The 13,181-nt window shown below is 48.5% G+C and overlaps 1 protein-coding gene across 1 annotated transcript in view; it reads right to left on the reverse strand.

Moving 5' to 3' along the window:
- The window catches only part of UBE2QL1 (ubiquitin conjugating enzyme E2 QL1), a 36,810-nt gene extending 23,929 nt beyond the window's left edge, over positions 1-12,881 (reverse strand). Inside the window, exon 1 of the mRNA XM_054578347.1 lies at positions 11,609-12,881. Coding sequence (XP_054434322.1) covers positions 11,609-12,385 — 777 coding nt within the window. The 5' untranslated portion in view covers positions 12,386-12,881. The remainder of the gene's footprint in view (positions 1-11,608) is intronic.
- Between the last annotated feature and the right edge of the window lie 300 nt (positions 12,882-13,181).

Genomic DNA, 13,181 nt, shown 5'->3' on the forward strand with positions numbered 1-13,181 from the left:
AAATCAACTTCTTATGATGCAAAATGACCCAATGATGGAAAACCAACAGAGGCAATGACAACAGTACATAACAAGAGGATACAAGAAGCTCTCATGTCGTTTTCATGAATATTTGTAAAATTATGGTCAAAGATGAAAAAATTGGAGCCGACTTGATGTCGACTTGATGTCAACATTGTCCTGAAATACTAATAGTTACAAAAGCAGAACGCTTTTGTGTAATGGATGTTGAATGGAAGCCAAATCCTGGGTCTTTGGTCATACTTTTCCTGTGTATTTATTTCAATAAAAATTCTACTTGAAAAAGCATCTTTGATCACTTCCTTTATGCCTGACACTGTGTGTGTGTGTGTGTGTGTGTGTGTGTGTATTTGAGTGTCATGATTCGCCTGTGAAGTGGGTTTATGTTCATCTTCAAGTGGGTACCTGAGGCTTGGGGAGGTTTCTACCTGTCCAGCAGGGAAGCAAGCCCAGGGGAGGGATGGTGTCCGAGCCCAGCCTCTGCTTCTAGGCCCAAGGCTTTGTCCTGGCCCCGCCCAAGGAGAACCATGGTGAAACTGAGTTATATATTGGGTTCCAAAATCTTGTTCCCAGTGATTCCGGCCCTGAGCTTCACAGTTAGCTTTAAGATCTTTCCCAACACAGCCATCAACACTTAAGAGACATGCACTACCTGGAGTTCTTAACCTGGGGACCACGCCCCCCCAAAGGTATATAAACTTGGGTAGGAAAAAAGTCTTTACTTTCACTAACTCCTAACTGTGATGTAGCACCTCGTTTAATTATGATGGGAAGTGGCAAACTATAGAAATATCAGCAATGCCTTGACTTTGTCACCAATAAATTTCAGATTTAAAAAAAATCACATTACAGTTGTAGATATATTGAAATGTCATCAGTACTTGTTACTATGTCTAATGAGGGGAGTTGTTGGACCTGCCTCTACATCTTGAAATTGAGTTAATAAAGATGTTCTTTTTAATTTCATATTTTAGTTCATCATGTTTTTAAATATATTGTAACTGTACTTTAGTATATAGTAGTCCCCCCTTATTCAGGAAGAAAAAGTTCCAAGACCCCCAGTGATGCCTGAAACTGTGAACAGTACTAAACCCTATGTATGCTATAAGTTCTCCTATACATACATAGCTATGATGAAGTTTAATTTATAAATTAGGCACAGTAAAAGATTAACAACAATACTAAGAATATAACAATATTCTGAAATAAAAGTTATGTGGATGTGGTCTGTCTCACAGTATCTCACTGGACTGCATTCACCTTTTCACTTAAAGGAAGCACTTTATGGCATCTCTCTGGCATATCTGAACTGCCAGCATCACTGCTCTTGCACTTTGGGGACATTTTAAGTAGGGGTGACTTGAACACAAGTACTTATGATACCAGGACAGCTTATTTGATAACCAAGATGGCTACTAAGTGACAAATGGGTAGGAGCATCTACAGCGTGGAGACTGAAGAAAAAGGGACAATTCATGGTGCAGATGTGAGGGAATGGGATGGAGCAAGGTTTCATCACACTGCTCCGAATAGCACACAAAACTTATGAATTGTGTATTTCTGGAATTTCCCATGTAATAGTTTCAGACTGAGGTGGACTGCAACTGTGAATAAGGGCGAACTGCTATATTTCCTTTGAAAATCTGAATTTTGTCTTACGCATTTAAAAACATTATCCTGAGGAGGCATCCACAGGTGTCCCAGATGCCTAGGGGCTGTGCTGTCCTCCCCGGGGCCTTGGGGGAGGCCAGAGGTGGCAGGGAGGGGTCCTGTTCCTCTCTGACTGATCTTCAAGAATAACCAACAAGAGGCCTCCTTCTCTCTTATCTATGAATAGGCAGATGCCAAGATCCTCTTTTAAGTAGAAGTACTAAAAAAGAAATCATCTGAATTCAATCCAGCGGTGTTCAAAGTCACTTCTTATTAATTTTATATATGAATTGAAATTATTTCCTTTAAGCTTTATGTAATTTTACTGGTTAATCCTACAGTTAGAGAAACTACCTTTTATGAGCTCTCCAAGATTTTCCCAAAATACACATTACAATATTAATCAAAGGAAAAACAAGCAGGTGTGCGAGCCATGGGATGGCAGCGACCACGCTGGGCAGCTCATCTGCATCAGTTTCAGGCCGGCCTCTTGCTGGATGCAGGGGCCTCCCCCGAGGGCCCCAGGGCCCACCTGGAGCTTTGCTGGTTCTGCCTGCCCCAGGCTGAGCGGGAGGGCGGCTCGGACCCCAGGAGGCAGTTCTCCCACACACACGGGCTATAGAGGAAGCTGCTCTGAGAAACAGTCCTCTTCTCACAAAGTGAGATTCAAGAAGTTATGATTAATTTAGCATTTTGTTGATTTTAAAAGTTACATGTTAAAGGCCTATAATAAGTCAACTAGCTACAGTTAATGTAAGGTTGTAACAAATTCAGTTTCTACTTTGTGCTTTGGGAAGCAGAGGAGGGCACCGTCATAAACCACAGCAGACCTCAGCACAGATACGTCCTTGCAGCAATTTCTGTTTATTTTGTACAATTACCTCCCATTCCTGACTAGTGTGTCCTGGGAAGCAAAATGGGTGCCCAGCTTAACACACCAAAATTGCCGTAATTCACATGTTTTGGTAAGACAAAAATAATTGTTCTCATAATTATGTGCAACTTTATGCAATAGTAATAACTGCTTCCTATTATAACCAATAATAATCAATTCTATAACTCCATGTTCTGATTTTTGGAAATGTATGAATTTCAAGATCAAAAAATAGCAAGCACCCCTTTACAATATTTGTCTGGAAATTTTTCCTTCAATTCCCAAGTGAGATGAATACACTTCAACTTTAAGTATAATCACTCTCATCAAAAGACTCTTAATTAAAAAATATTGAGAATGCTTGCCAAATATTGTGACAGAGAATTAGTATTTATTTTACAGAAATTATTTTTTAAAGAAGGAATTTTTCCAATCTGAGTGGTTTCCACCAATGTAACCATTATCTTAAAAAAGCATTCCTTTCTTGAGTTATTTTCAGAATCTTTAATATGCCTTTCCCTTTTGTGTACTGAAGAAATAAAGTAGCAACAATTATCTTTCTCCTAGAGTTTGAAAGAATTAAAATATTATTCCATTTCACATAATACAAACAACAGATTATGGTGAATTTGAATGTTCTAGATGTCCAACCTTGCTGATAATTCGGTGCTGTGTTAGATTTGACAGATATGTTATTTCTTCCCTTGTGGGTCAATTCTGGGTGTTGCAGCAAAACCAAGAACAGCATCATTGCCAAGGCTCCCCTAAGCTGCAGAGGGACCCCCAGGAACAACCAAACTGCATGTGCTACTCTGTGGGCTGGCTTCCACTTGCCAGTCCTACAGACCATCAGAACCAGGTGGCGCTGGCACTGGGCTGCTTCATGGCAACTCAGCTCTGGTCTTTACTAGCCATGTGCTTCGAGAATGCCTCAGTTTCTTCCTAAGACAGGAATAACAATAACACTCATCTCATAGGCTGTTGCAAGGATTTAACCCAATGATCCATAAACCATTTTGCACAGCACCTCATATACGTTCATTATCTGATGTCACATTGCAAAAGGGGTCAAAGCTAAGGGATGGAGGGTGTGCTCAGACCAGCAATTTCGAGAGAAACACATTTATTCGGTACAAATGATGTGCCGGGCATTGTTTGAGGGGAAGCAGAAATAGTGTTTAAATATGTAAATGTAACACAGCCGTCTTGGCATAGAAATGAACTTCTCCCAGAGTATGCAGAAGTGGTTCAGAGGAGGGAGCCACTTCTTTTTTGCAGGAAGGGTGAGGGGCTGTTCGCAGAGGGGTTGGGGTATCTCAGCAGGGTTTTGAAGGATAGCCTGGGGCTCCCCCAGTGTACTGGGGGGAAGGGCTCTCCAGGCGGGGGGCACACTTGTGAGTTTAGCAGGGCTGGGGAGAACCAGCTGGTGTGAGAGCTGCACGGGCTGGACGGGATCGGTGGGAGAGGGACCTCGGTGGGGGCCGTGGCGGGGGAGGAGTGCCCCCGTGCGTGGGCAGCGTTGGGGGCTTGGGCTCTGTGCTGTAAGGGTCACAGTCAAGGGGGTGAGCATGCCAGGTCTGCATTTTAGAGGAATGACAGTGGCAGAAGAGAGGCTGGAAGGAGACAGAGAGCCTGGATGAGGGCAGCGCAGGAATCCAGGCGGAGGTCACAAGAACCTACTGAGGCAGGAGCAAAGGGCAGGCAGGAAGAGCTGCGCTTGACAAGCATGAATGGAAGAGTCCCCATTAATCCTAACCACGCCTAAACCTGCTGGGTGGGGACAACTTCAACCGGTTTCCATGCCCTGCCCTCCTCTTTCAGGCCTCTGCCACATCACTGGCCCCAGATCTGCTTTGTCCCCTGACTTTCTCACTCTGGGGTCGTTGGTCCTCCTGCTCAGCTCACCTTCGTTCTTCCTGGCCTCCCCAAAGTTGCTAGCCTGGGAGATGGCCAAGAGGATGAAATGACACACGAAATGGGAAACAGTCACCCGGGAATGCCAAGGGTGATGTGGCTGTAACACACGAGTCACCATAGGCCCTCAGCAAATGGGTGCTGAATATGAATGAATAAAAGAATGAATCATTAAATGAGTGAATGACTGAATGAATGAAATGTTTGATAATGAGGGGAAAAAAATTAATAAAATCTTATCTTAGTTTGCTGGCTCCCTTGTAGGAAAGCATAAACAGTATTAGAAACATTTCTGCTATAATGATAACTGCTTTATGTGTTTTGAGAAATGCCTGACCTTCCCATTCATTAGCAATGAAATAGTGTTCAGAAAATAGGCTAGCCCCCAACGTTCGAGTCACGTCTCTCCCACCTCGAAGTAGAGTGTTCCCTCCGGGAAAGTCATACAGAAGTTTGAATATGCTGCTGACCCCAGGACTCCACCTCTCCCAAGCCCCCAGTGCACACACATCCCACATATATTCAAAATATGGGCACTTCATGTAAATATCAAGCAAAATATAACTGCGAAGCTGCCTGCCATGTCAAAGACACATGAGTGGGTTTGCACTGTTCCCAGTGGATAGCCGTTCCTCCATGTCAGGCACTTTATGTGTCTCTATTCCCCCGTGTGCCTAGTGCTGAGCGAATTAGCTGACTGTCCACAGCTCCGGGTGGTCCGAGCTGGAGTCTCCTAGCTGTGTCTCATGAAGAGTGAGTGACCTGTCTTGAGCACATGTCCTTTTGCAGGGTTCACATCCTGTCTGGGTCTACATGTGCTGTCTAGGGAGGTTTTAAGATGGCAGGGCTTTGAGGGGCTCTGTCGGGGTAGATGGAGGACAGCGGGTCCAATCAAAGTGAAAGGGGGAGGTTGGGGGTTTAAGGGCACCCACCACCTCCTGAGGCTCCCTGCCGTGGCTGCTGGTGGGAGGTCGCCTCCCAGATGGGTGGATGTGGAAATGGCAAAGAATTCCTGGTTCAGGGTGGCTTTCTCCACCTCGGCCACCCAGTAAAATCACACAGGAGCTTTTCCAACGAGCCTCTCCTAGGGCCTGATCTCAGACACAGGAAGTCTGACTCTCTGCGGGTAGGGCCCTGGCATTGGAATAATTTAAACACTCCCCAGGGCATCTAAATTACCAGCAGGTGAGAACCACTGACAGAGAGGAAAGGAGTTCTACCCATTATTCATCCTCCTTCTTCCTCCTTACTACCTCATCAACAGAGCAAGAAACTAGGATTCAGATTTGAAATGTGGCCTAAAGAGACCACTGTTACTAGCTGCTTTTTTTTTTTTAAAATTAGAAAATAAATTAGCCACCCCCAACATGGTACCGGAGGCTGCCTTACGGGATCACACATACTTGTTCCCGGGGGTGAGGAAGGGCACACTGGGTTGCGGCTCTCAGACTTTAGAGTGAACTTCAACTCACTGTCCATCTTGGCACTTTCCATTAAAAACAAACAAACATAACTCCCTAAACGATGCTGTTCCTTGAAAAGAAAAAGAAACCTGTCATATCCCTAATATAAACCAAAACATCAAACAGAAATGCATTTGCATCCTCTTTTTGCAAGTGTAGAGTCTCGGAAGTCAACAACTCAGGGCAAAGCAAGTCGCTACTATTATTAACTGTCCCACCAGCCCTGGGAGGAGCGCAGTGCCAGGGAGCAGAGCTGTGGGGCTGCCAAGTTCGTGTGGGACTATTTTTAGGATGCAAAGTCCTGTCTGCGTCCTCCCGCCTGCCCTACTTGATAGCAGAGCAAGCTATTTTTTTTTCCCTCTGAACAGTCAAGCACCTGGATACCTCAAGCTGCAGAGTCATCCTGGTGGGTCAATCTCTCCATCACCTAAACATGGCACAGAACAAAACCACACAGTGACTCACAGAACTCCCCTCCCCCCACCCCACCCATGGCAAGTCCACCCTGCTTGGGTGAGCACATGTGTTACCCATCCCAAGTTATCACTGTTTACGCTGTAGGTTTTCCAGTCTCTCTCTAAAGAGGCTGCCATGCCTCTGATCCAAGGTGTACTCCAGGTTGGCCCTCCTGACCTTCCTGTGTGTCCCCTGTGTTCGTATGACTGCCTTCATTTATGTTATTTTGCAAACGAGCACAGTCCCTAGAGAAATGAGACATTAAATTGGTTAAGGAGTTGCTGTTTGGACTCCTTATGGGCTGCATTGTGTCCTAACAAAATTCATGTTGGAGTCCTACTGCCAGAGCCTCAGTATGTGACTGTATTTGGAGGCAGTCAAGCTACACTGAGGTCATTACGGTAGGCCCTAATTCAACATGACTGGAGTCCTTATGAGAAGAGATTAAGACACAAATAGGAGGAAGAAGATGCGAAGAGAAACAGGGAGAAGACAGCCTGTTAAGGAGAGGCCCAGAGCAGATTCTCTCTTGCATCCTGGGAAGGGACTAACCCGGCTGGCACCTCAATCTGACTTTTGCCCTCCAGAATGGAGACAATACATTTCAGCTGGTTAAGGCCCTCAGCCTATGCTATTTTGCTTCAGCAGCCCAAGCAAACTAATACAGGGCTTTTAAAACATACATCAATTATAATAGTTTAGAAGCCCATATATCTCAGGAACCCAAAGTGCTATTCATCTTCACTGCTTTTTTGGATAAGACCCGGAAGTGTTGCAGTCGTAAGTAAAATGCTGTTTCTAGGCCTCATACTTTGGAGAAGTTTTGAAGATGACTTTGTGTCTGTGCACACACACGTGACTCCCAGTGACACCCCTGGTACAGACCCCTTCAAGACCCAGAGTGGACCTCAGAGAAGCACACTGTGACCAAAGTTGATCTGTAGAGCCCTTCACCTCCTCATCACACTCTGACAAGTGGCCACATCTGTCAGTTTTCTGTATGCAAAAGCCCCAGAAACTAGTGCTGTCAGGCAAATGCAACCATTCTGGCACTGCTGACCAATTATTCATTCCAACGCTAAGATCTGAGGCTGTTTCAGTCTTGTTGTTCTCAGTCTTCTGCTGACAGCTGGCTGCACATCTGTTTTCTGTGGACACAAAGGCTTATCATGCAGGTCACAGTGCAGAGGACTGCCTGGAGAGCGCAAGGCGCCTGCATAGGCAGGCTTGCCTGCCACTCCTGACAGTTTGTGCTCGTGTGGGTTGATTTTCACAGCCTTGCCTCTCATCGCTAGTATCAGAACATGAATGTCACTTGACTGTGTGGAGTGGAGGTTTTCTCACCTGTACAGTGACCACTGAAACAGTAGAACCAAGTGAGATGTCGCAGCCTAAGAGCTTACGTGGCTGGCCCAGAACATGGCCCAGACAGAGCACACACATGTTAGTGGCTGCCACGGCTGCCACTATTATTACGATCAGTATCATCTTCATGGTGGGTCCAGCCCTGTGGTTGGCTCTGAGGTGATAGAGAAGGAGTACCATCTGGTCCCCTGCCCCGGCCATGTCTCGCTAATAAAAATGTGGACACTCAGGAGGTGAGCAGATGTGGGAACAGAACCCTGAGTTACTGCTTTCTCAAGCAGCTTTTGGGGACCCTTCTCGCACACAGCTGCCAAGAACAGGGTTTCTTTCCAGTCCTCCAAATATCCCAGACTCCACACCTGGAGGACAAGCCAGTGAGCTCTGGGCACTTCGGGCAGGATCGACCAGTGTGAGGTTCAGAGTCTGTCCACTGCGTGTCTTCCTTAGGCTGCTTGCTGGGTGTACGCACTAAGCTGACAGTGTACCTGACTTTAGTTTCAAGACCAACTTACAGCTTTGAAGGCAAAAATCATTTTTTTGGAGCTGCCGACTGTTCCTTTTGGGTTTAGTAAATGATAAAGGGTTTAAGTAATGGTTTACATTTTGAATACAGTAACCAGTTCATTTAAAAAGTATGGGGATTTTTATCCAATTGTCGAGAAGCAAAAGAAGTTACCTACAATGACCCCATTAGTCAAAAGAGGCTTCGTCCTGGACAGTAGACAAGTAAGACAGCATATCACTGTGTCCACATAGAATATAGCATGTCAGACACTCCTATTGATTTAACTGAAATCGGCCACAATCCGTAAAGCAGCACACCAGAGGTTTTGATAACATGGGCCAAGGAGTCAGGTAAAGGCCTGGCGAAATGACTGAATTGATCATATCATGTGATAAACACCAACTTTTATTTTGTCCACAAAACAAGCTGATCTTTTCATAATATTACAAACCATTTAATATTATTTTACAGTTTCTTTAAAGGTAGAGAAGCAAAATCAACTTGGTGTATCCTCAATTCAGAAAATTAAGCTGAGCAATTATGAAAGGGAAAAAAGGAGCCTTTTCTGACTTTGTCACTTAAGAAAAATGAATCCTAAAAAGAAATGCCAGCAGATGGAGGAATGTACTAGAACGAATGATTCATTCTTTCAGAGTAATTACTGGTTTGGTTGCAGTCCTGGTCCTCTTGGAATGCCTCATCAGGTATTTTGAGTGCCTTCCCAAAGCCTGTTACCTTTTACGATGGAAATAATTGGGTGACTACAGCACCGCCATGAGCAATCTGTAGGCAGGGTGTTCAGCAAGGTGCAGAAAGCACAATGATGCTCAGGGTCCTGGACCGCCTTTGTGCACAAAATCCTGAAACATTATTGACTTCATTTCCTAGTCTTACGTTGCATTTTGAATAGTTTATGCATACCCTGCATTCCTCTTTTTTGGATGTTCAAGCCAGCACGGAAAATGCAAAGAAATTGAATTGGTTTTTAAATAACTTGCTGAGTTCTCACCTTCATTTCAGATATTTTATGCACTAGAATTTTGGCTAGGCAATATAAACACAATATGCTAGGTGGAGGACCCTGAGTTCAATGAAGTAAGATTTTGAAATGAATAAATAAAATTTTATTGATAATTACTTTCATCACTGAGGTCTCCAACTTGCAAGCTGTATGCAAGGCTCTCAATTTAATTGTAATGAAAAGGAATACAGACACAAGGGCAGGCCTATTTTAATAAAAGTACACGGACACTGACAGATTAGTCATAACACTAACGCAACCATGGAAAGCAGTTACCTTACTAAGACGTATCTCCTTAAAAAAAAATCTTTCTTAGCTCTCATTTGAGATATTTATCTTCCTGCATCTTTAAAAATGCAGGCTGCAGTCCAGGCGACCTCTAGGATCTCTTCCAAGTCTAAAATGTTGTGATTCTGTAACTCTATAAAACAAAATGACATTCTTTTCCCCTGATCCCCAAAGTCATCTTCACTGTGAAGAATGAGAAAAGGTAAGAGACTGCTCCAGAGATTTCTGATTAATAATGACTTCAGGACCAAATAACAAAGGCATTTCTGTGAAATAGTCTTCCACATCATTTGTATAAATTCTGTTTGAAAAATGAACAGAGACTCCCCTATCACCCCTGTGTCTTGTATCAGTTCACAGGTACCTTACATTAAAGCCAGCATTGAACTACAGGATTCAGAATGAACCTCTGATGTTAAAGGGTTAAACCCCACTCAGAGATGTCTTTCCAGACCTGTCACATTCATCCTATTCCTAACTCAAGAAATATGTGGGATCTAAACCTCAGAAAAGATACACTAGCAGGATAGTTACTTGGTAACACCAGACCTCAGTCAAGAATTGAGTGCCCTTCTCCACTGGAGTTAGGATGCTATTTGCTGGGTATCCCTGGGGCTCCAGTTCTAGTGAAATTGGCAGAACAAGCATTATTTGATTAGTGTGAAAGATCTTGCAGTGAAAGGGACAATGGCAGGTGACAGGGGACTGATCGCTTCTGAAATGCTGGCTGTGGAAAGACCAAATTGATGCCATTCAGTCTCTGAAACAAAGCAATTATTCTTTGTAAATCTAAAAGATGCCCATATAAAAATATGATTTTAAGTAACATTTAATACTGATTTGGGAAAATATCAACCAACTTGAACACAATCAAGAGCACATAACATAGGAAGAGAAAACCTCCGTGCACCTGTCTGCAGCCAGGTGGGAACATATTTCAGGAGATTTCATTTATTCTCTACTCTCAGGTCTTATGGGGTTACTTTTAAGTAAAGCTGCCATCTGGTGCAATAGGTGAAGAGACTCAGGCATCAAACTCCTTCCTTATTTCATGATTTTGTAACAAAATATTTAGCTCTGGCAAAGGATTTAACCACTGGGCACCAGGAAACCAAAGGAGGAAGCAGGTCTGAAAGAGACCAAGACCTTGAACATCTACCTCAGAGGTGAAGGTCCTGGAAGGACAGGTACCAGGCATTTCCCTGACACAGTCTGGCCTTGTCACTGAAGGAGACACTCACATCTAACCCTCTGCCTCACCAGTGAGATTTCTCAAGAGCGCAATTTGCACCTTTACCCTAGCTGCTGCTCGGGAAAACCAAGCAGGGCTGGGGGAGCGCATTCACGGGGGGGCGGGGGAAGGCCTCTGCAGAGCACCCCACCTGCAGAGCAACCACCTGGGAAGTTGGGAAGGAAACCTGTGTGTATGTGTCGGGGGGGGGGGCGGTGTAGTGAACGAGGTAGACATTTGGATACTGAGTTACACATAAAGTTCCACCTTTAGGGACATTATGATGAGGGGAGATAAAAGAAGCAGATGGGGGAAGAGGGGGGAAATGGGAGAGGGAGGAGAGTGGAGGAGGCTGGGGATGGAGAACGAGGAAAGGCAGAGAGAGAGGGAGAGATGGAGGAGGTGGTGGAGGCCAAGAAAGAGGGGGTAGATGGGGGAGCGGGGAAGAGGGTAAAGGACAGAGGGGAGAGGGGTAGGACTGAGAGACGACAGGGGAGGGGTAAGTGGGGGAAGAGGCAGAGGAGAAGATGGAGAAGGGGGTAGGAGGGGGAAAGCAGGAGAGAGAATTCTAATGGAGAGATAAGGAGAGAGTGAGCACACCAGCGAAGACAGGTTGGGGGACCGGGAGAGACAAGATGGAAAAGTAGGCAATGAAGATAGCGCTTTGGGAAAAGAAGCGGAGGCTCGGGGAAGTCTGCGGGATCTCCCAGTTGGAGCTCCGCGCGCAAGAGCAGCCCGGGCACGGAGCGAGACGGCCAGAGCGGCCAGCCCGGCGGGTAGAAAGCATCCCGGGCGCACGCCCCAGCCCCGTTCCGCTTACCTGGCCCTTGACCAGGCTGGCGGCAAACTGGCGCATCACTGCCTCCACCGTGTAGGCGCTGGACCAGCCGCGGGGCGTGAGCAGCTCCATGCAGATGGCACCGCCGTCCAGCACGTAGCCGTTCTCCAGGCGCGGGCTGAGCACCCGCATGAAGGGCGGCGAGAAGGGAAAGTTGTCGGGGAAGGTGAGGTTGAGCAGGATGAACTCAGTGTTGGTCTCCTTCATGTCCTGCCACAGCACCGAGTCCTTGTCCACCTGGTGTAGCTTCACGTTCCAGTCGAAGAGGCTCTCGTCCACCAGCTCCACCGAGATGAAGCGATCGCTGAGGCGCGCGATGTCCTGCAGCTCCTTCATGAGCCGCCGGCTGCGCACCTGCGTGCAGTGCTGCTGGCGCGCCGCGGGCACCAGGCTGCCGCCCGCCGCCGCCGCCGCCGCCCCAGCCGGGCCCGGCCCCGCCCTGGCGCCCGCCGCCTGATCCCGGGGGCCCCCGGCGCCCGCCGCCCCTGCCGCCCCCGCTGCGGGCTGCGGCGGCTTGTCGCGCTGGGCCAGCTCCGGCGCGCGCTTGCCCTTGCCTTTGCCCGGCCCGGGGCTGGCGTCGCCCGCGCCCCCGGGGGGATGCTGCTGCTGCTTGTGGCCGCCGCTCTTGGTGCCGCTCTTGCCTCGCAGCGACGCGCTCTGCTGGCCGCCGCCGCCGCGATGGTTGTGGTGGTGCTTGGGGTCCTCGGTGTCCCGGTTGTGCAGGCGGATGAGCCCGATTTTGCGAAGCAGCGTGGCCATTTTAGGCTCGGCGCCGGCTTGGGGCTTCCCTCGGCTCCTGTTCCTGGAGCCCGAGAGCCGGGGCGCGGGACGGCGGCGACGGGCCGACCACTCAGCGGGTCGCGGCGCGGGCCACTCCGGGCGCCAGCGGCCGTGGCGCAGCGGAGCGGGCAGCAAGCGCGCTCGCCGGCCGCGGTATCGCTGCTGTCATATGACGGGGCCCGCTCTGGCTCGGGCTTGGCCGCCCGGGGAGCGGATACAAGGAGGGTACGCGGTGTGGCTCGCTGTCCCCAGGCTGTTCCCTGGGCGCAGTCCTCGGAGCCCGATGTCTGCGGTCCTTTGTGCGCGGCTGCAGCCGGGCTGACCTGACGTCTGAGCGCTGCGCCGGTGAGCGCAGAGTCGCCCACAGAGCCCCCGAGGCAGCAAGGTGGCCACTGGCTCGCGCGGTGCGCACCCGCCCGGCCGTGCGGCGTTGGCGGCTACCGCGGGCCCCCGACCGCTGCCGCTCGCGTCGCCGCCGCCGCTGCGGCTGCTGACATTGCAGAGGCGGCTGCTCCGTCTGAGCCGAGCGCGGTGCGGAGGGGGCGGCTCTGCCGGCGGGGAGAGGGGGGGCGCGGGGCGGAGCCGCGGGCTTGCCTATGCTGTGCTGCCCCGCCGCCCTCCTGCTGCCCGTCTCCCGCGGCGAGACACTCTCGGCCGCTGGGGGGAGACAGCGGCGCGCAGGGCTGAAGGGGTGCAGGCTGCGGGGTCTCCGCGCGCGAGACCCGAGAGCTAGCCGAAGCTGGGGTGAGGGTGAGGACTAGCGGAAGCAGGGACG

This window comes from Pteronotus mesoamericanus, unplaced genomic scaffold, assembly GCF_021234165.1.
Source record: "Pteronotus mesoamericanus isolate MK-2021 breed Mesoamerican mustached bat unplaced genomic scaffold, CSHL_Meso_final contig_50, whole genome shotgun sequence".
Classification (NCBI taxonomy): domain Eukaryota; kingdom Metazoa; phylum Chordata; class Mammalia; order Chiroptera; family Mormoopidae; genus Pteronotus; species Pteronotus mesoamericanus.